This window comes from Ambystoma mexicanum, chromosome 4q, assembly GCF_040938575.1.
Source record: "Ambystoma mexicanum isolate Mex_15411 chromosome 4q, UKY_AmexF1_1, whole genome shotgun sequence".
Classification (NCBI taxonomy): domain Eukaryota; kingdom Metazoa; phylum Chordata; class Amphibia; order Caudata; family Ambystomatidae; genus Ambystoma; species Ambystoma mexicanum.
The window spans coordinates 438,684,834-438,706,650 of NC_090928.1; the positions used below are offsets into that span (position 1 = coordinate 438,684,834).

Below are 21,817 nucleotides of genomic sequence, written 5' to 3' on the forward strand. Positions count from 1 at the left end.
AAAACTACACATCATAACCTCGTGCAGATTTCTTTAAGACCCTATCCCATTTTGGAAAGCCTGATCCAAGAGATCACGCTGAAAGCAATTACAGATTGCTTAGGTCTAGTGTGATGGCCTATATGGGGTGGTCTAGGCCCACACCTGTGTTCAAACACGATGACCTGACAGATATACTCGACAGGGGACCACAGGAGGACCCTATTGTCCCTTTTCACAATGCTTTACATAAAAGGGTATCTACCAACTTTGAAACACTGGTGGTGACTCCTGCAGTTAACAAGAGACTGACTGCAAAATATAGAGCGTCTTCCTCCGATCCTCTATATCTCACAAAACCCCCAACTCCAGAAAGTCTGGATGTGCAGGCTGCATCTTGTTCTGGAAAGCAAAATGCATACCCTACAATCAAACAAGACTGTGACAAGAAATTTGATGCCATGGCCAAGAACGTTTTTTCTTGGCGTGCAGCATGACACTAAAGTCTGCAAATGCCACATGCACGCTGGCGAGATTCACGCACACCCTTTGGGAATGTGTTTCGATGGTGGCTGACCATATCCCCAAAGGGGAAGAAAAGGACGATTTCTGGAACCTTATCAAGGATGGAAAGGACGCCATGTGGGAGTCCCTCCAAACCAGTCTCGATTCTGTTGACAGCATCAGCAGAGCAATGGCGGCTAGTACAGTGATCCGCAACCACGGAAGTCAGGATTTGCCCCAGACGTACAGTCCAGACGTCTCAACATGCTGTGTGATGGCACACACCTATTTGGAAGTAAAGCGGATGAAAGTTTGGATAAGCCGCTAACTTCCAAGGCGGCAGCCAAATCCCTTGGAGATGAGATGGCGAACTCCAAACCTCCCCACATGTGTGCCCTGGAGGGGTAGGTCCTTTTGCTATTATTCCGCATTCGGAGAAGGCACAGGACAGCCAGCTTAAAGAGGCCAGAGAAGATTCCCCCATGGTGGACGGGGTAGAGGTACTAAGACTGCAGCAGCAGGTGCTGCTTTACCCTCTGCATCTACTTCAGCCGCCCCAAAACTTTTCTGAGGTCTTCAATCACAAAACATCGGTAGGAGGCAGATTAATTCAACATCTGACCGAATGGCAGGCTATTACTTCAGATGCTTGGGTATTGGAGACAATCGTCCAAGGTTACTGTCTGCCTTTTCTACAAACACCTCAGTCATCCACCGGGAGACAAATATTTGAAGATTCCGGATCCGATCCTTATGCAGGAGATTTTAACCCTGCTAGAGAAAGGTGCTATAGAACCGGTACTTGTAGCAGAGAGGAACAAGGGTTAGTACGCCCCATATTTTCTAATACCGAAAAGATACTGAGGATTGAGACCCATCTTGGACCCAAGACTTGGACAAGTTCAAGATGGTGACCCTTTCTCAAATCCTTCAGGCCCTCCAGCTTCAGGATTGGATGGTATCATTGGACCTTTGGGGTGCATACTTTCATGTGCCTATGCATCACAAGCACAAAGTACCTGAGGTTCGCCATTGGTACCTTGCACTATCTGCTTCGGGTTCTGCCATTTGGGCTAACCTCTGTCTGAGGGTTTTCACCAAGTTAATGGTGGTTGTGGCAGCAAGTCTCAGCCCGGAACAAGCCCTACATCACACATGCCACTCCCTCCACAGACTGGGCTTCTGCCTCAACTTCAAGAAGTCCCATATGATAAAATCATAACGGCAGTCCTGGTTACATACCTGGGAAAAGCCTTGCGACCAGAGGTGAGGGCTCAAGACATTTTACCGATGGTGACCAAGTTCCAGAATGCCCAACATCTTCCGGCCTTCGACTTTGAGGTTGCTGGCCTCATGGCATCCTGCGTTTTTCTGGTGCCACAAGCTTGCCTGAGAATGAGATCCCTTCAATGGGCTCTCATGAGTCATTGGTCTGTTCTTGGGAAGGATGTCAGATCTCCTACAAATCCCACAGTCATACTGTACCTTCAGTGGTGGACCTGTCGGGAGAACATCTTGAGAGGAGAACCTTTTTGGTACCATGGCCGCAGATAACAGTAGTGACGGATGCCTCACTCATTGGGTGGGGAGCACATGCCAACGATTTGACCATCAGCGGTCGTTGGTCTCAATAGGAGTCCAAACTACATATCAACCTTTTAGAGCTGAGAGCATTCAGACTAGCGCTGAAGACTTTCCTGCCATCGGTACAGGGAAAGAATGTCCTGATAATGACGGACAACACAGTGGCCATGTACCACCTCAACAAGAGGTGTAGGGTCACTACCACTGTGGAGAGGGGCAATGCAGCTCCGGTACTGGGCAATACAAGAAGGAATTGCTATTGGCAGTGCAACTAGCCGGAGAGAAGAACACGCCAGATGCTCTGAGCAGGCAGTCCTTGCTCAGAGGAAATCCTTCAATAGATCTTCACCCTTTGGGGAACCCCTCGAGTAGATCTGTTCGCGACCAGTCCCAACAGGCAGTACGAACTGTACTGCTCCAGGGAATTGCCCCCGAGAGGAGCTCTAGGAGACGCGTTCATGGTGGACTGGGAATTTCCACTCCCCTACACGTTTCCTCCAGTCCCCGTCATTCCTCGTGTAATAAGGAGGTTCAGGGAAACCATGATCCTAATTTGTCCCAGATTGGACCAGGAGAACATGGTACCCAGAGCATCTAGACATGTCCATCTGGCCTCCGATTAGTCTTCCACAAAGAGAGGGTCTACTCTTGCGAGAGGAGGGTCTGGTTCTCCATCCGGATATCGGGACTCTCAGCCTTCATGCATGGTTTCTGAGAGGCTGAGATACGATTGGGACCTCCCAGATGAGGCCAGCAACAAAATCCTTAAACCACTGCCGATGGAATAACTTCTGCAGCTGGTGTAGACACAAGAATGTTAACAGTTTTTCATGCAATACACCAATGGTGTTGTATTTTCTGTTACACTTAGCAAATCTGGGACTCCAGATTGATATGATCAAAGGTTTACCTAGCAGCACTTTCCATCATCAAGCGTACTGCCGAGGAAGTCTCCTTCTTTGAAATATCTTTGGTAAACATTAGTTGGCCCCTTTTTAAAAATTGTATTATCCCCCTTTCGGATCTGAATTTAGTCTTAAACTTTTAATGGGTACCCCCTTTGAACTTCTTCATTCTTGCCCATTAAGATTACTTACTTTCAAAACAGTCTCTTTGGTAGCAATAACATCTGCCCGAAGGGTGAGCGAGTTACAGGCATTGTCTTCACAAGGACAGAGTAGTGTTAAGAGTGAAGCCTACTTTCCTTCCCAAGGTAGAGTTCCACATTACTCGGAGGATAACTTTACCTTCTTTTTATCCTCCTCCGCATCCAGGGAAGGAGGAAGAAAGGCTGCACACACTTGATCCAAAGTGTGCCTGGAGTCTTTACATTAGCAGACTTGCTAACCTGAGACAAACCGACCAATTATTTGTGGGTTACACAGGTCATAAATTGGGTCTAGCCATCAGATAATGGTGGACTGTCAAAGTAGGAATATTACTATTGTAAAAGTTATTTAGAATGTCTCTATACAAACTAGATTCGATTGTGAAGATGAATGGTAGAATCGTGTGTTAGTGATATATACCCAGCGCATTTTTGTGTAAACATTTCTCCTATTTGCACAAAAAGTTTGTTCACAAAAATATATGTTGATTGGAAATTGTCTTATAATTGTTCAAAAATGATGTATTTTATGAAATTGTAACAGAATAAAATGATATATTTTTAATAAGAACACACACTCTGGTCCTCGGCATGTGCTTTCTGAAACACATTTATTGAATTGTTCAGCACATAGGGCATCCTCTCTGTTTAGTATATATTGAACTCACCCCAGATGCCCATGTAGGTGTCTCCACCTTTGTTTTTGGATTTCGGAACTGACAATGCCACATCCTTGTTTACATCTACAAACGGGATGGAATTGACTGTCGAAACTGGTCCCAGATTTCTCTGCAAGTTTGGCATTGGTGGATCCCACCTGAAGATGTTCTTGCAGTCAGCATATGTACCAAGGGTACCAAACTGGCTTGCAGACAATATACGCAGATCAGTTACTCAAAGGTGACAAGGTGCTGAACAGAAATGTTCAGCTGTGGATTATTCCAGGCCTTGTATTGTTCGCAATTGGTACCATCATAAAATGCCCATCCTTCTACATTCAGATACCTGAAACTCTAGGCAACGCTTTTATAGATGAGCTGGTATGAGACATATTCTTACGCCCCGTCCCCTTTGCTCCATACTGTATGGCCGTCCCTTCCAAGGGAGGGGAGACGGAACCTTTTTTCACCAGAAAAAACCTTCTTCCCCTTTAAATTTGGAGGCAAGGTGGGGTGCAGCCCAGGGAGCATGCGCTGCCCTGATTCCGCCCTCTGGCGCCACACCTCAGTCCCCTTTTCCACATCGATGGAAACGGGCGGAATTCACCAGCACTCCTGGGTTTGGCAGAAGCCATGTAATTCCAAACGCGGATACTTCTTTCTTTTTTGTCTTTATCATTCAGGTACTCGGTCCTCGGGCATCATGCTCCTCCCCGGCACATGTCGACTTATAGAGGGTTCAACAGGTATCCATCCTGCAATGGGTCCTTCCCAACTTCAGACCCCCACGCCCTCTGCCTACGTTGCCTTGGCCCAGACCACGGTTGGCAATCCTGTTCGGCGTGTGACTCGCTGTCCTCGAAGGCGCTAAATAACAGACTAGCCAGGTGGTGGGAGCTCTTCCAGAGGTTGCCACCAGAGGATCTCAAAAACTTTGAAGCCTCGAACCAGACCCAAGGTAGGGCCAATATTCTCCATTGCACCCCGCAAGGGAGACTCCGTCCCAGGGAGTCTCCTGCTCGGTAGGGACCAGTCAGGTCCTTCTACCAGCACGTGCACCAAGGCTACTTCAGCTACCGGCCTTCGCGTTGAAGGATCCTCTCGGTCGCAGTGTTGAGGGACCGGAAGGTTCTTTTACCGGGTCTCCACCCGAGGGGCTCCGCCCTTTTACCGGCACCATGGCCGAGGGGCTGCACCCTAATATCAGCAATACGTCTGAGGGGGCGCCTAAACGCAGCTCTATCGACCCCCGGGTCAAGGGTGTCACACCTACCGGGCCTAAGCCCGAGGAACAGGGTAGGCCTTGTGATCCACACGCAACAGTCTTGGAGGAGGCTGGGCCGAGCAACACGTCGCAGGCACGTGGCAGGCAGCTCGACAAAATAGCCACCGCGCCAGAAAGAGGCACCCGTCCGACGCCATTCCAGGAATTCAGCGAAGAACGAGTGTCAAGCTGGGATTGGCCTCAACCAGATACGTGGCCTACAGTCTACCCCCTCATTTGCACAGGGCAGCTTTCCTTTGCATCCATATGGACAGGGTATCCTGCAGCTCCCCGCTACCCCATCAGCGCCCCCCTGCCACCTCTTTGGCTAGTGAGGAGGTGCTCTTCGAGAAGTTCCTCGGCCTCATGAAGTCACCTCAGATGGGAGTTATCATCAAAGACTCCATCAGCGAAGTCCTTCCCGCAATGCTAGTGGCACTACAGATGCAGACGCCCCGGTGCAGCCATCTCCTTCAGCTCCCCAGCCAACTCCACAGGGGGCTCCGTACCAGCCTCCGCCGCCTCCTCACCCTCCGGCAGCGGGCCCTGTACTCCAGCCTCTGGCGCCAACTACTCCTCCTCCACAGGATCCTCCAGATCGGCAGGATACGGATGAGGAGGAGGATCCCGACACACCATCCTCAGCCAGGGCCTTCCACAAACGTCTGGCTGAATACCTGGGCTTCCCCCAACCCGAGGTCGAGCAGCCGGCAGAGGGGGTTGTGGCTGAAGTCTTCACGTGACCCCCTCTGCCAAATCAGGAATTCCCGTGCAGACTGATCTAGTCTCCCTGGCCAAGAAGGGCTGGCTCAAACCCCACTCGGCCAGCCGGTCAATCGACACCTGGACGCCAAGTAGAGGCAGGTGGAGGGGGGCGGGGGATCCATCCTCAGCCGCATTCCTCGGTGATCGCTTTGGCATCACTATACTCCAAGCCCCAGTCGTCCTCAACCTCTTCATCTGCGGCGCTGCTAGGCAAGGAGGAGAAGATCTTGGAGGCGTACGGCAAACTCTATTCTAATGCCTCTTTACATCTACGTCAAGCCAACACCATGCTGGCAGCCGCCAACCAAAGATTTTGGCGGGAAATTGCGGCCTTCCTTCAGGAACTCTCCACCCGAGCCAATCGCGCTTTACGGCGGGACTAGCCGAGGCCAAGCTGGTGGCGCATGACCTCATGGAATCCTCAGTGGCTCATATTGATACCTCAGACCGTGCCATCTGTATTGCCACAGACATGAGAAGAACAGCCTGGCTCCGGGCAACAAAGTTCAACCCGGATGTCCAGGAACGCATACTAGATCTACTTTTGGAGGGGGGGGGGGGGTTTCCACTCCCCTACGGGCTAAGAGCTGGACAAGAACAAAAGCTCACAAACAGCTAAGTCTTTATCCATCCTTACAAAGACCGCGTCAAAATCGTACACCCAATCTCAGTAGCGCTCAGAAAGGGTTCGTACATATGGAGGGTTCCAAGGCTTCCAGGAATGCAGATCCAGGCAGCCGGACCGCTCGCTTTCTCAGTTGAGGCTGTGGGGGGGGGGGTAAGGTCTTTTTCCAGTCCCCCTCCTCAGCGACAGCCTCTGAGGGAAAGAAAGCACACACCCCCCTTCCGGTCCACGTGTCTCTGGTGGGGGGCAGGCTTGCTCTCAATGCACATTTCTGGCACCAGAATTTCGCGGACCCCTGGATCCTATCCATAATTTCCACAGGGTACCACCTTGCCATTCTAGCCTCTACTCCCTCCTCCACTCCCACAGGTTGGGACAGCAACTCTTTTGGCGGAGATCCGGTCGCTCGTAGAGGGCTTTTACTCCAGGATTTTCGGCATTCAGAAGAAGCAGGCGGGCCTGAGAATTGTGCTGGACCTTCCAACTCAGTCCACCTTCCAACTCTTGCTGCATATATGATTACAGAACACACTGTCCTAGTAGAAAGTGCCAGTGGTTAAAGCTTTTATGGAACAAGTTTAACACATGCATCCACCTGCAGGACATCAGCACCAGGCTGGGATCTTCGTAGTGTTGCATATGCTGATGGTCCCCCATTTGACCCCGCTCACAATGCAATTTTTAGGCCACTTACAAACTGGATTTGCTGGTGGCCTTTAAGACTATACAGAGGGATTCAATCACTCTGTATACCAGCCCTTCAAAAAAAAAGTGGTTTTCAGAACGCACGCATATTTTTCACCGTGCCACATAAATCAATCCATTTAAGTTCCAACCTTTTTACCAAACTCGCCCACGAGAAGAAAAGGGGTTACATACTTTGTCTGGAGAGCTGACCTCTTTTACATGGATCAAGCAAAGCCACTGCATAAGAGCAGCTAGTTCTTTGTTTCTTTCACTTCTAAAATGACTTTTCCTTTAGCTCACCCTTCACCTTCAGGTACTGCTTGCTAGTGTATGTAAAGTATGAGTCTAAAGTGATTTTGCAAGCATTGCTTACCTTGTACTAGTCTTCCTGTGGCTTGGTTTCGAGTGACATGGGTCTACCCATCCTCCAAACATGGAAACTGCAGAACGCAGTATCTGCTTTTGCAACCACAAGTGGGCGTCTAATCAAAGTAAACGATGTGAGGATGTCTACTTGCACAGCATCATGTTTACTACAAATGTAAGATGTGGATAGTGGGGCAGTAGTGCCCATGTTGTCACCCTTTTTTACTTTAGAAGTAAACTACTTTTAATACTCTGCACCAACCACTAGATGCAGGCCTCCAGATAAGGTGGGTAGTAGGCCTTTTTACGCATGAAAATCTTGTAAATACGACAGCTTTATTATTTTCCTCTGTACATTTACACACAGGTTTAGAGCAGAGGGCAGTGCAAATGTCAGGTTACATGACAAAAACCAGAAGGCTTCTTTTGATTATCTACATGGATGTAATTGCAAGCCACCTCTGAAACAGAATGTATTTCTCTGAAGCCTTTCAAAAAAAATAAACTGCACACTGTGATAAAAGGAATGGTTTCTTTTCGTTCAGCTTCAGAAGCACTTTGTATGTTTTCCTAGAATTTTAGGAATGTATAACTTAATAAGATGGAAAACTAAGTTGCAATTGAGAATACATATTTTTTAACAAGTTATGCTTTTTTCCCAGTGAAAGCAAACCAGTATTGCACAATTGTATTCTTCAAAGTTCCGGTGCTGTGCGCATAATCATGCAGAGACAGATCATGTTTACACGTATAATTTAATGTACACTCTAATTATAAAGCAGTGTGTAAAATGACTATGCGCAGTCTAGTTTACATCCATTCAACCTTGCAGTCAATGGGGTACATTACTATAAATGGTTAGTGGCAGCAGAGTTTTTGCTCAATGGTGATTGTCATTACACTGATCACAGGTGTTCTAGCCTCTCAAATCTTCAGGACTACAATTAAAACATCCAAAACCTGACTCTCAAGGAAGTGCAAGCGCTGTTCAAAAACAAACAAATGAAAGTTTAATTGGTAATTGAAATAGAAACTCAGCAAAACCTGCCCCTGTGATTAATCCAGATAGGTATTTAACTTTTATGTAGCGCTTCATGAATGGCATGTCATACATCTAGGTACTATACCCTAGTCGATATTCAGTTAATCAACGTCTGAAGGATGTTGGCCAATAAGATAGCTCAGCCGGTTGAGCACTTGTTGCTGCAATATGTGCATGATCTGTAGGTTGCGGGTTTGAATCCCGGCAAGTCAAAATCAGCCTTTCGAGGTCAATAAAGGAGTACTGACTTTGGTTTGGTGGTAATTGTGATAAATATGTTCTATGCACAACGCTTTGCCAAAAAAGCTATATAAATAACTATTTGACCACCAGATTAGATATAAAATGTAGCATGGAGTCCTTGCCTCTCTGCACTGTTGTGCCATAACACTGGCATACCATTAGGTAGTAATAGCTCCAGGAAATTAGGACTTTCATTAAACACCAAAAGACAATTCTGCTATCGAATCTCAAAACACACAATACAATTGATGTTTGCTTTACTATATAATTGGCTAGGTTTTTGTGATTTCAACATTTAAATATATACAGGAGAGATCAAATGGCCAGAAATAATGAAAGGTATATTCTGTCACAATGCAGAAAGCTGCCGCCTAGCAATGATTTCCGTACAGTTTTTTCACACGTCGGCTGGATGTGGCATACATTTTACTCTCTTACAAAGGAGAAAACTCATGTTTACTCTCTTAAAATCACATTTACTCTCAAAGTTTAAAAATAGAGAGTAAAATACTCCCAAATACTTATCTGAAGCACTGACTAGATGGCCTGTGCAAAAGATGTAAACTGATGCAAGCCAGACTATATGGGTTAAGTAACATCTGCTATGGAGACTTGGTGAATAAAAAAATTAAATATTCTTTTGGGACAGCTTGTTGCGGTTTCTTTTATTTTCCTCTTATATTTGTAGCTCTATAGAGGGAACTAGTGCTTGCTTGCTCTCGTGTAGGTCATAGTATGACATCAACTTGTATAAAATCACTTGGTGGTCAGTTAACCATTCTCATCTCAGAAAATTGGGAAATTGTTGTAGAAGTTGATGCAATGCTATTTATAACATGGTTGTTTCCTATCCATAGGAATTTGCAGGTGAAGACACATCTGACCTCTTTTTGGAAGAAAGAGAAACTGCACTTCGACAAGCCCAGGAGGAGAAACATAAACTTCAAATGTCTGTTCCTGGTATTCTTAATCCACATGAAATTCCTGAAGAAATGTGCGATTAAAATCCATATTGCACGTTTTTCATTCTGGACAGCTGCTTCGTTCTTAAAGAATACCTGAATATTTGTTGACCAAAATGATGCCAATTTGTAAATTGTCACCTAGTGGCCCTTTTTTCTTATAAGTTTTTGTATAATACAAATTCTGTGAAAAATCCTTCCACTGTTCAAAGCTTATGTTTTGGTCACCTTTATTTAGAGTTGCATGGAGTTGAAGAATTATTACTTCATGCTCCATTTTGAGGCTAGGGGAAGAGGCAAATGGAATATATATATATATATATATGCTCAAATTTCGTGTAACAAATACCTGTTTTTAATTAGGTTAGCATTTTTTCTAGCCTGTACTACAGCCTAGAAGAAAACAAAACATAAAAAATTGAGCTAATTGTCAAAGGTGCTGCATTGTCTGAACAGTTATATTTTTGGACTGAATGGTATTCTATAAAAGCTAGTTGAATTGTATGTGGGATGGCAGGTTTGCAGCAAGATCATGTGCGTATCAAGAACATCACTTTAAGGCAAGTTCAGAGAGGGTGGTTAAGAGTACAGTTAATTTTACACTTTTTGTTTGTATGTGTGTGTGTGTGTGTGTGTGTGTGTGTGTGTGTACGCTGTCGCTTAGTCGACAACAGCTTTTTGTTTTCCTCAATGAGGAGTGTTGCTCATTTTGTGAGCTTTCATTAACGAGAAGTGAAATGGTTAAAAATATTTATCCTGTTAGATTAGGCTGCATCTTTTTAATAACTCCTAAGAACTCTGGCTATTGAGATGACTTGTACTAATGACATTGTTTACCATGTGGTAGTGCTTTAAAACACTACTTACAAGCAAAATAAACTTGGTTTACATTTGTTTTCCTTCCTGGCTTATTCTTTAATAAAAGACTACTTTCGGTGCTTTTTCTAAGCTTTTTATAATTGCTTGTGAATTACAACTACACAGCAAAATTGATTACACATTACATTTGATTTTTAATTGACCAGATTCGTGTAAAATTACTTGAACATTATTAGATGGGCATACTTAAAGTATTGGGGTATCTGGACAAGCTGCTGACCATTTGACAACCTGTCTTTTTTTATTTAACTTTTAAATTCTTTTTTTAAATTATTTTTCTCAAGTTTGTTAAACTTTATTTCAGACACAAGTTTGCTTTCAGTTTAACCTGGGGTGATTGCATACCATTTTGCCAGATAGTTCTATAATAGGACTATCTGATGCATGTATATTACAGAAATACAACACTTTCATGCTTTTTGTAAAAAGATTGTATAGTGTGATCCTTTTGATATGAAATTTGAATATTGTAGTTACTTTTTGTATTGTGCATGTAATAATTTTCAAATGCGAATTAAAGATGAGACATTACAAAACTCAAATCTATTTTTGTTTACCATTATAACATTGGGCTTTACTGCAAAATACAGGTGATTGTGTTTGTTTTGTTGAGCTCAATTAATGTTAGATTGCATTTATGGCAAGCAGCCTTCAACATGGGAGCTGTATTATACATAGACGTTGAATATCTGCCTTTGTTCAAGATCTCTCAATGTGAGAGAACTTTCTTTACAGCCCAATCGAATAGCCTATGAAATGTGCATCACTTTTCCACAATGACCGCTTTTCCAAAAACTGTTAGAATTAAATCATGTATTTTACTCTACTTTTCTTGTGAAACTTTTTCCACCACCCGGGGGGTGCCGTACAGGTCTGCACCGGCTCCACTTGACTCCTCTACATACCCTGAACCAGACATGTCGAGGCCAGATGTAATGATTCATGGGATCTCGTCACTTCTCCCCATACAGTAGCCCTTTCCTGTGACACTAGGGAGGTGAGTGAGCCTGCTACGCAATAATCCCCCAAGGGGTGGCGGAATGCGGGACCTCACAGGGAGAGACTCCCCTCATTGGGACAAGGACTCTTGTTCAGTGATGGAACTCCCCAGCCCCCTTGTCTTTGAGACCAAGAGATCCTTGAGGTCAGCCAGAACCAACTTGAAAGCACGACTGTTGGTTATTGCAGTATCCCCCGCCCCTTTCCTTCTATATGTCTTAATACTACCAAGATGAGGAAGAACATGGTGATGTCATGACATCTCCCAAAAGTACTGAGAAGAGGAAGATTGAAGGAGTGATTACTTATTTTCTGAGTCAAGAGTACTGCGAAGAGGTGGCCCCAAGGAGGCATGACCTTTGACATCAAAAAAGGCTGATGGCACTCTGCTGGGGAGGACCCAGCTACAAGACACAAAAGCAAGAAAGGATGAAATGAGAAGAGAACCTGGTGTGAAGCCTGTCAGCCCCAGGAAATTCAAACCTGGGAACGAGCAAGTGATCAGGAGAATCTGGTCCTCGGTCGAGAGGACACCCTGGAAAAGTCAGCGGTGAACTCTGTAGTCAGAGACCTGACTAACGTAGAAGCCGGAGAGAAGCCGATGGTGGTGTGTCCTCAGAGAGGTGGACTGTCAGTCCTTCAACTACCCCGACATCAAAAGGCAGAGTACCCAGTGGAGCCAGCGTGGTGCAGTGGGAAGCGGAGCGACACAAGCGACGGGCATTTCGAGCAGAGAGCGAAACAAATACCCTGGGAAGAACTGGTAACCTTCCTCAGACAGAAAAGGGGTAACTGCAGCCATGGGAAACCCTGGTGTAGGGGTTTGGGTGAAAAACAGTATCTCTGGAGTAATCGCCCTTGTCACAATAACTGCAAGAGATATCAAAGAAAAAGATTACTATAGGAGCAATTTCCCTTCTCAAATAGTTTGTATAAGGAGTCCTGGGCATTACAGCAGTAAGCTATATGGTTGTAAGAGCCACAAGGAAGATGGGGAAAGTCCAGGAACATATGCAATGCTGAAAAAGAAAACGTTGACCACCATTTCATCAAGTCTCAAGAATTACTTTGGGGGAGTTAACAGAACTTATCAGAACTGTTGCTTAAGGCTGGCCCAGAAGAAGGGAGTAATTCTCCTGGCTATGTTGCCCTTTGCTGAATACACTAGATTATGGTATGATCAGAGTAGGATCATTTTTGGACAGTGGGCTTATTCTTAAGTTTGACAACCAGCCTGACTACCACCCAAGTTAGATTTCAGTTAGATAGGGCAACTCCTTAAGGGATAGGGAAAGGAAGGTCCTTTGCTTATTATTTGAATAAAACCGTGAGTTGAAATGCCATCCGCCTGCTTACATAACACACAGTATATATTGAGGCACAGTGCGCTCTGTGACCTTAGTTCATTTTTTCTGAGCATTCTGCTCAGGAACGTTGCTTCATTCGAAGGTTGCCGTTTTGTGTCATGCCAAATCTAACATACTCCTACGTCCCGTCCCCTTTCCTCCATACCGCAAGGGCATCCCTCGCTAGGGACGGAAACAACCATTTTCACCAGAAAAATGTCTATGCCCCTTTTAATTTTATTATGTGCACGGCCCCTGGAGCATGCACTCCCTTGCCTCCGGCACCACACCCCAGTCCTCTTCTTGGAGTCGACGGGAGCGGACCTACTTCACCAGAGCTGTGGTTGAGGCCCTTTTTTCCTCCTAATACCAGGCTTTTTTTCTAGTTGCCCCAGGGACCTTGGTACCAAAATTACTAACACTTTTTTTGTTGCCGTATTACAGCCTCTGGCGCCTCAACCCTCTGTGCAATTTCGGCTCAAGCAGGCTTTAGTTGGTGCCCTTCCTGCAAGGGACCCTTTGCCAAGTCGGATCTGCACGAGCTCTGCCTCGGCTGCCTGGGAGAAGACCATGGCTGCTCGATGTGTGACACCCTTAATCCCTGGTCCCATATGGTTTGTGGGGGGAGATGTTCTGCAGGTCTCCCCCAGAGCACAAAGTAGTACGTGTGCAGGAAGACAAAGGCCAAGCTGAGTGTACTGTTTAACAAAACACCCTGCATAGGCAAATCCTTTCCAGGAAGCAGCAATGTGGCAGGGGCCTGCAAGGTCCTGTCACCAGGTCGGGTACTGAGTCTTAAACTACCGGGTGAGGGGTCCATGGATCCTACCGGTTCCACTGCTGAGGGGCCTGTTGGCTCTGTAACTGGGAAATATCCCAAGGGGCGTTGCCCTAGTACCGGGCCCAAGTCTGAGGGGGGCACCTGAATGAGACGGCACTACCAGGCAGGAGCTTGAGCTGTGTAAAGAGCACCAACGTGCCAAGAGTAGTATGCAGAGGGAGGCTAGACCTAATACACCAGTGTGTGGGGGCAGGACAAAATGGCAACACGTAAAACCCACGTGCCAGTCGGAAGGGTGACAGGCACAGAGCATACTTCTAGGGGGCAATGGTCCCACATGGTAACCCTTCTAGTGTCCTGTTGTATGGCATACCCACTTGCGGGACAGACGCTTAACAGAGCCCTACTGTGTACAGAGTGGACATGGGGCGGCAAGGGCGCATCCATCCATCCACACTGACCATGCCAACGTCACAAGAGCGTGCATCCCCAGCCTGTGAGGACAGATTATTAGTCAAATTCATCAAGGCTAATGAGATCCCCGCAGATGGGCACCATTCTTCAGTGATTCATAAAGGACATTCTTCCACCGGATCCAGTGCGCCTCCGGCCTTCCTTGACAGGCTGACAGGGTTGGCAGACTATCTGGGCATTTCACAGCCACAAAAGGAACAACCTGTGGGGGGGGTGTATTAGCAGAGGCCCTCACAGTAAAATCTGCCTCCAGATCAGGTATCCCCTTTCAGAAGGATGTTGAAGCACTAGCAAAAAAGTGTTGGACAAAGCCTCACTACTTCACACAACCCACCAACTGGAGGCTAAGTACAGGCAGGCTGAAGGGGGGTACCCTGCTCCTGTCTGACATCCGCAGCCATGTTCATCAGTGATGGCAGCAGCGTCCATGTATGTGAAGCCCCAGACCGCCAAGTTATCGACCTTGCCCTTGTTTGGCAAGGAGGAAAACGTGCTAGAAGCATATGTTGTGTTAAAGAATATTTCTACCTGGGGAAAAGATTTTTCAAATGCTGCTCTCCACCTGCGACAGGCAAATGTAGACGCTATGTTAGCTGCCACAAACCAGAGGATGTGCAGGGAGATCTCAGACTTCCTACCCAGACATCCCTGTGCACAAGCAAGCCTCTTTCAAGGCGGGGCTGGAAGAGGCCAAAATAGTGGCGCAAGATCTGGAATCAACTTTTTAACAGGACATAGCGGTATAAATGCCCCGCCCCCACAGCTCCCTTCAGATTTCAACCGTCTCCAAAGTAGTGGGCCAGGCCTCTCCCCAGGAGCATTCTGGGGTCTACCCCTCTTCTCAATCCGCAGTCACTCTTGTCGCTGGAGGTCTTGTCCACGTTGCAAACGTTGCTGAAGACACTGGACGAGAGACTACCTCAATCAACTCCGGCTAGATCGGCCATCGACGACCCGGGCCCGTCTCGTCGGCCACCTCCGTCAACCCCCATGGCATTGCCAGCAGGTGGAGACCTCTCGGCTCCATGCCGTGAGGAAGGAGAGCTGATGGATTCGGACTCGGACAGTAGAGCCTTATCGGATGTCTCGCTTTCCCCCTCCAGGGATCCAACCTGGGAGTCCGAAGCAGAATTAGATACCCCGAGGAGCCCGGCTCAGCCGTCTTCCCCCGGACGACATTGGGTCATTTCACACCATGATGGCCAAGGCTTGTACAGAATTGGGGCTGGCTCAGGAAGAGGAGAAAAAGGACTGTTTTCTTTTCGACCACATGGGAAAGAGGAGAAGGTCAGTGTTTTCAATACATACCTGGATCATGTGTGGCAGGAGGGGTTACAGACCATGCACCACCCTTTCTCGGAACCGGCGATAAAAGGTCTGGAGAAAAAATGTAAGGCTCCAGAGGTACCCCAAGTGTCTCTCCTCCCAACCAACTCCTGACTCAGTGGTGTCGGCGGCGAGAAAGGTGAGGGCCCAGCACAAGTGCACGACCCACCCGGAAAGTGATGCCAGAAGACGGGATGCTTTCGGCAAAAAAGTGCTGTCGGTAGGTGCTACCACAGTGAGAGCGGCCAATTCTCTGGCCATAGTAGCCAGATACGACAGGGAGATGTGGCACCGACTAGCTCCTATGCTGGAGCATCTTCCGGAAGAACATAGTAAGGCGGCAACGTTACTGTTCAGGGAAGGTGAAGAGGCCTCCAATCATGCCATGAACATCGCGGTGGACCTCGCGGAATCTGGGTTTAAGCAGGTGAATAACGGTGTGGTTCTCCGAAGGCAGGCATGGCTGAAATGCACCAACTTCCGACCAGAGGTGCAATACAAGGTGCTGGATATGCCTTTTGAGGGAGACCACCTGTTCGGCGAGAAGGTGGACGAGGCCCTGAAGGGAATGAAAGAGGACTCGGACACGGCGCGTTCCCTGGGGGCCCTCCAGAGTGGTCGAAGTTTCCGGTCTTTTCGTCCCTTCAGGGGAGCATCGGGAAATTCCAGATTCTCGGCATCGAGAGACAGATCCTTCAGTAGGCCAGCATACCCCTCCCAGGGATACAGACTGATTTCTCAAGTGGCAAAACGACGCCGGGACTACCAGGCCCCCAAGAAGAGAACAGGTTACTCGTCGACTAGGGATAAGCAGCCCAAGGACCAGCAATGGCGGGCATCGGAACGTTCTGGGAGGCAGGTTATCGTGCTACATTAACGAATGGCAGCAAATAACAACGGATCGATGGGTGTTGGACACTGTAAGATACGGACATTCCCTGCAATTCAAAAGCAACCCTCCACACATTCCACCGGCGTTTGTAGCTCAACCCTATCTGAGCGTGTTGCAGCAGGAAGTAGCACTTATGATACAAAAGGGTGCTATAGAATTGGTTCAGTATTCAGAGGGGTGAAGGGGTTTATTCCCGATACTTTGTGGTAAAAAAAAGAAACGGAAAGTGGCGTCCCATTCTAGACCTGCGCGATCTAAACAAAACGTTGAAAAGCCTAAAATTCAAAATGCTCACGCTCCAAGAAGTGGTCCGGTCAGTTCAAGAAGGGGACTTTCTGGCGTCTCTGGACCTGCAGGACGCGTACTTCCACATACCGATGTGTCGGCAACACAAAGTTCCTAAGGTTTGTGGTATGGCAGACTCACTACCAGTTCACAGTACTTCCTTTTGGGATGAAATCCTCTCCCAGAAAGTTCACGAAATGTTTGGCCCCGGTGGCGGCCTGGCTGAGAAGGCAAGGCCATCATGTATACCCGTATCTCGACGACTGGTTGGTGAGGGGGTCCTCCCCTATGTCGACTCACACAAGTTTGCAGGCCACCATGCACTTCTTACAACGGCTGGGGTTTGCGGTAAACTTCGAGAAATCCTTGTTAACGCTGTCGAGAAGCTTGGTGTTCCTGGGCGCACAGTTCGAGACCCAGTCGGGGTTAGTGAAGCCATACCTCGACAGAATCACCAAACTCAATCGATTGGCAGGTTAGCTGAAAATCAATACCAGACTGTCCGTGAGAAAATATGTCAATTCTGGGCGCTATGGCATCCTGCATTCCTCTGGTGGGCAACTGCCGCCTGTTCATGAGGCCGGTTCAAGAGTTTCTGGCGGACCGGTGGATGCAGGCCCAAGGGCTCTGGTCGGACAAACTGACCGACGACGAGCTCCTACTAGCTCTTCAGTGGTGGCAGAGCTTCCAGAATATATCCAGAGGGGTACCCCTACAGGAGCCGGAGTTTCGGCTAACCTTAGTGCCGGACGCGTCCCTGACAGGCTGGGGAGCACACATGGGCACTCTACAAACGCACAGTTGTTGGTCTTGGGGGGGGAATCTCTCCTGCACATCAACGTTCTGGAACTGAGAGCAGTGCACTGGGCCCTGACGTCGTCCCTGCCGCACATCAGAGGGTCCATAGTGAGAATATTGACAGACAACACGACCGTGATGTTTTACTTGAGGAAGCAAGGGGGCACGCGATCCAGAACCCTTTCCACAGAGGCTCAGAAGGTGTGGCATTGGGCTCTGAAACACGATATATCCATTGTAGCTCCTCATCTTCCGGGTGTACTGAACGAGCAAGCGGAATCACTCAGCAGAAATATGGACCAAATTCATGAATGGGAGATGGACAGCGTTCAGTTGTCGAAGGTCTTCGAGAAATGGGGACGGCCTCTGCTGGATCTCTTCGCTACAAAGAGGAACAAGAATTGCGAAATGTATGCCAGCAGGTGGCCACAGGAAGGCTCTCTGGGGGAAGCGTTCTCCTTCCAGTGGACGGACAAGTTCCTCTACACCTTCCCTCTGTTCCCTCTAATACAGAGAACTCTGCAAGGATACGCAGGTACAGGTGCCGGGTCATCCTAGTGGCACCGTGTTGGCCGAGGCAGCCGTGGTTTTCCGACCTGCTTCACCTGTCAGTGGATCAACCAATAACGTTCCCGAAGGTTCCCAATCTCCTGTCCCGGGACGAGGGAACAGTGTGGCATCAAAATCCAGACAGTCTCAATCTCACAGCGTGGCTCCTGACGTTTTGGAATTTGGTGCCTGGAGCATTTCGTCTGACTGTCAGAGGATCCTGCAAGCAGCGCAAGCCCCTTCCACCAACAAGTCGTACAAGTGTAAGTGGAGAAGGTTCTGTATGTGGTGTCAAGGACAGGCGGGAGGGCAACCTCTAAGGGTCACTCCGGAACAGCTTCTGCCGTATCTGCTACACCTAGCGAAGAGCGGATTATCTTTTTCATCAATAAAGTTACACCTGGCGGCCATCTCTAGGTTCACAAGGAGAAGGAAGTCGTCTCCCTTGTTTAGTGACAGGTTGGTGAAACACTTCATGAGGGGTTTGTTCCGGACGTTCCCTCCGGTTAAACGTTTTCCACCAACCTGGAGCCTTAATATGGTGCTAGCAGGGTAAAAGAAACCACCCTTTGAACCAATGGCCACATCGTCGAAGTTCTTGTCATGGAAAGTGGCCTTTCTAATAGCTATAACATCAGCTAGGCGGATCTCGGAGTTGCAAGCGTTGGTCATAGACCCTCCGTACCTAAGGTTTTTTAAGGACAAAGTGGTTCTGTCAACGAATCCTCGTTTCATTCCAAAAGTTCATATGGCTTATCATAAGCACTCATCCATTGTCCTGCCCACCTTTTTCGCGACCCCCTCATCGGCTGCGGAAAATGTCCTACTTACCTTGGACGTCAAGAGAGCTCTAAAATGTTACATTCATCGGACTCAACAACTTAGATCTACGCAACAACTCTTCGTTGCATATGGTCCTTCGGCTAAAGGAAAAGCAATTTCGAAGCAGGGACTGGCCCGATGGGTCTCGTCGACGATTGCCTTCTGTCATTCAAAAGCGGGAAAACCGCTACAAGGGCGTCCGAGAGCTCATTCCACAAGGCCAACTTAGTTGTCGACGGCATTGTGGACAGGAATCCCGCTGACACATTTGCCAGGCGGCGGCATGGTCAGTGCCTCACACATTTACCTGCCACTACTGCCTCGAACGGCAGCATGCGGACAAAATACAAATGGGAAGAGCAGTCTTGCGCCATCTGTTTCAATAAGGTAAGCCCTTTTCAAGAAGGGTCTGTGCTTATTTTGACATATGTGTATATATGGATTGTATATAAGGATGTATATATATGGGGCGTGGCCAGGAAGCCATGTGAAAAGACGTGTCCATACGGGGGTTCCTGCAGATCCGCACATTATCCGACTGAAAACCGTGCAAGGACTGATGCAATTCGGCTGTGCCAAAGAGGATCGTGTACACGAAGCTCGGGTGCACATGTGGCTATATTTTGGCACGGACCCGTACCGTGAGAGTGCTGCCAGAAGCTAAGGGAAAATCTGGAGGTGAGAGCGCAACGAAGGAGAAGATGGCCGCCGCATAATCAAGGAACAAAGGAGAGGCTGGCCTGGGCGCCTGGCGATTGCAACGGAGGTGAGCGGCATTGGAGGGGCATGGATCAGGTGCGCTGTGAACATTAAGGACACCCGGCACCCAGCCCTAGGCCTGCGAGGTGCGCAACCTCTGCAGTGAGGCGGCTCCATGCGACGCGACCCTGAGGCCCGGGAGTCGCCGAAGCGGCCTGGTGCGGGAGCGTCGGGATCGGAGGGTGCGCAGCCTGCCCGATTCACCGTTGCGGAGAACAGCGAGTAACCGAAAGGGAGCAGGGCCTGGCCAGAGATGCATTGTAACTTGTGTTAGGGAAGATCGGCCGCGGGAGCGGCAGTATGGCCAGTGGACAGCTGGGGCATTGAGCCCGTACAATAACGTGTATGTTGGACTAGAAGGGTACAAATGTAGCGTGCGTCTGGACATGGAGCAAGGCCCCTGACCTTTTGTAGCCCAAGCGCCGGCTTTCAATAAGCATACAGCTGAAGATAAATGAGGTGAAGGCCGTGCTTAGCAGGAAGTGAGAGCCTGCAATACGGTATTGGATGGCGGAACTGTAGGAGGGCGAAGGTACTAAAGCGCAGATAAAGATCCCAGAGGTTGTTGGGAACATACATGGGCACTTCTGGAAGAGCTGGGAGCGCCCTCAGAACTTTTCAAAGGGAGGAGAAGCGCAGTTCGGCCTATCATTGGGCTGTGAGAGTCAGAGGAAGAAGATAGAATGGCCGGAGGGGCCAGGGAACAAAGGAGCCTTGTGACAGGAATGCAACGATAGCGAAGGGACAGCAAAAGAGTGCACTGGGACATCCTGCTGCAGATCCAAGCGCGGACAGGAGGCTGCCTTTGGCGGAAGAAATGTCTAATAAGCCCCTGAGAGCGAAGAGTAAACAGCCCACGCTTGACGAATACGCCAAGACACCGACTGGCCCGGACGGAGCCAGAAGTAAAGACAAATCCCAAGCAAAGGAAATGGCCGCGGGGGGCGCAAATCAGGAGGTCCTCGCGGCGATCGCGGATCTGAAGGTGGCCCAGGAGACCAAGCTCCAGCTGGCTGTGACGGAATTGAAGACTGCAATGGAACTCCAGGTCGGGGCGGTGCAGGAAGACGTGAACCTCCTAAGGCAGGACGTGAGGACTCTGCCAGAGCGCACGGAGACTCTGGAGAAAGAAATGGGCCCTACTGCGGCAGACTGCGCCGCACAGAAGCGTGAGCTCCATGCCCTGGTGCAACGTGTGGGCAACTTGGAGAGTAGGGCGGAGGAGGCGGAAGGACGCGCCCGGAGGAACAAAATCCGTATTGTGGGCCTGCCGGAGGGGGCCGAAGGTCACAACCCTACGGAGTTCGTTGAAAATATGCTGCTGCACGAGATCACTGGGGGCACCCTGTCGCAGGGTTGTGCGGTGGAAAGAGCGCACAGGGCCTTAACGAGAAGGCCGGTGATCGCCAAGATCCTCAATTACCGGGACTGGGAAAGGATCCTTGAACACTTCCGCAAGGGAGGAACAATACAACGAGGAGCAGCGAACATATCTGCCTACCCTGATTATACCCTGCAGGTACAGCGCAGTCGTATGAACTTTGGATCGGTCTAGAGGAGATTGCGGGAAGTCGGGTACAAATACATGCTGCTCTACCCGGCCAAGCTAAAGGTTTTTTATAAGAATAAGATGCTGTTCTTTGACACTCCAGAGTGGCTGGACGCGCAAAACTGCCCTCAAGAGCCAGATATCCAGAAGGCAGATGAAGTAGGGCGAGATGAGTAAAGCTGCGGGCCTGGTTGGGCTGCGGACGGTGGGACTTGATTATAGTCATTGAAGCAGTTGGAGAACATGTATGCGTTAGTTGGTAGGAAACATGGTCCGTGAGCACGGATACGGTTGTGAGAGGAAGGAGCCTCCAGGGGCCGATCTTTATACCCCCATTTAGAGTTCAGTTTAGTCACTGTTAGTGAGGTGACACCCTGTCGGGTTCTCTAATTGGGTTTCCAAGGGAGAACCAAACGCGGGGATGCCTGAGATCCAGGGATGGAGCTGGGCGTTGGGTTGGGGTTTTGGGGTGTGTAAGTTTAAATATGAGCCTGGGGGGAGGAACTAAAATCAGGTGTCTGTTTGGTGTGGGGGGGAGGGTTGCTTCGAAGGGGGAAGGGGAGCTATTGA

At 48.6% G+C, this 21,817-nt stretch overlaps 1 protein-coding gene across 2 annotated transcripts in view; it reads left to right on the forward strand.

The window, feature by feature from the left end:
- Nucleotides 1-10,687, forward strand: part of XPO1 (exportin 1) — a 1,118,801-nt gene extending 1,108,114 nt beyond the window's left edge. For both annotated transcript variants that reach the window (XM_069608010.1, XM_069608011.1), the window contains exon 25: nt 9,684-10,687. In XM_069608010.1, the coding sequence (XP_069464111.1) occupies nt 9,684-9,830 (147 nt within the window). In that variant the 3' untranslated portion in view covers nt 9,831-10,687. The remainder of the gene's footprint in view (nt 1-9,683) is intronic.
- The last annotated feature ends 11,130 nt before the right edge of the window (nt 10,688-21,817 follow it).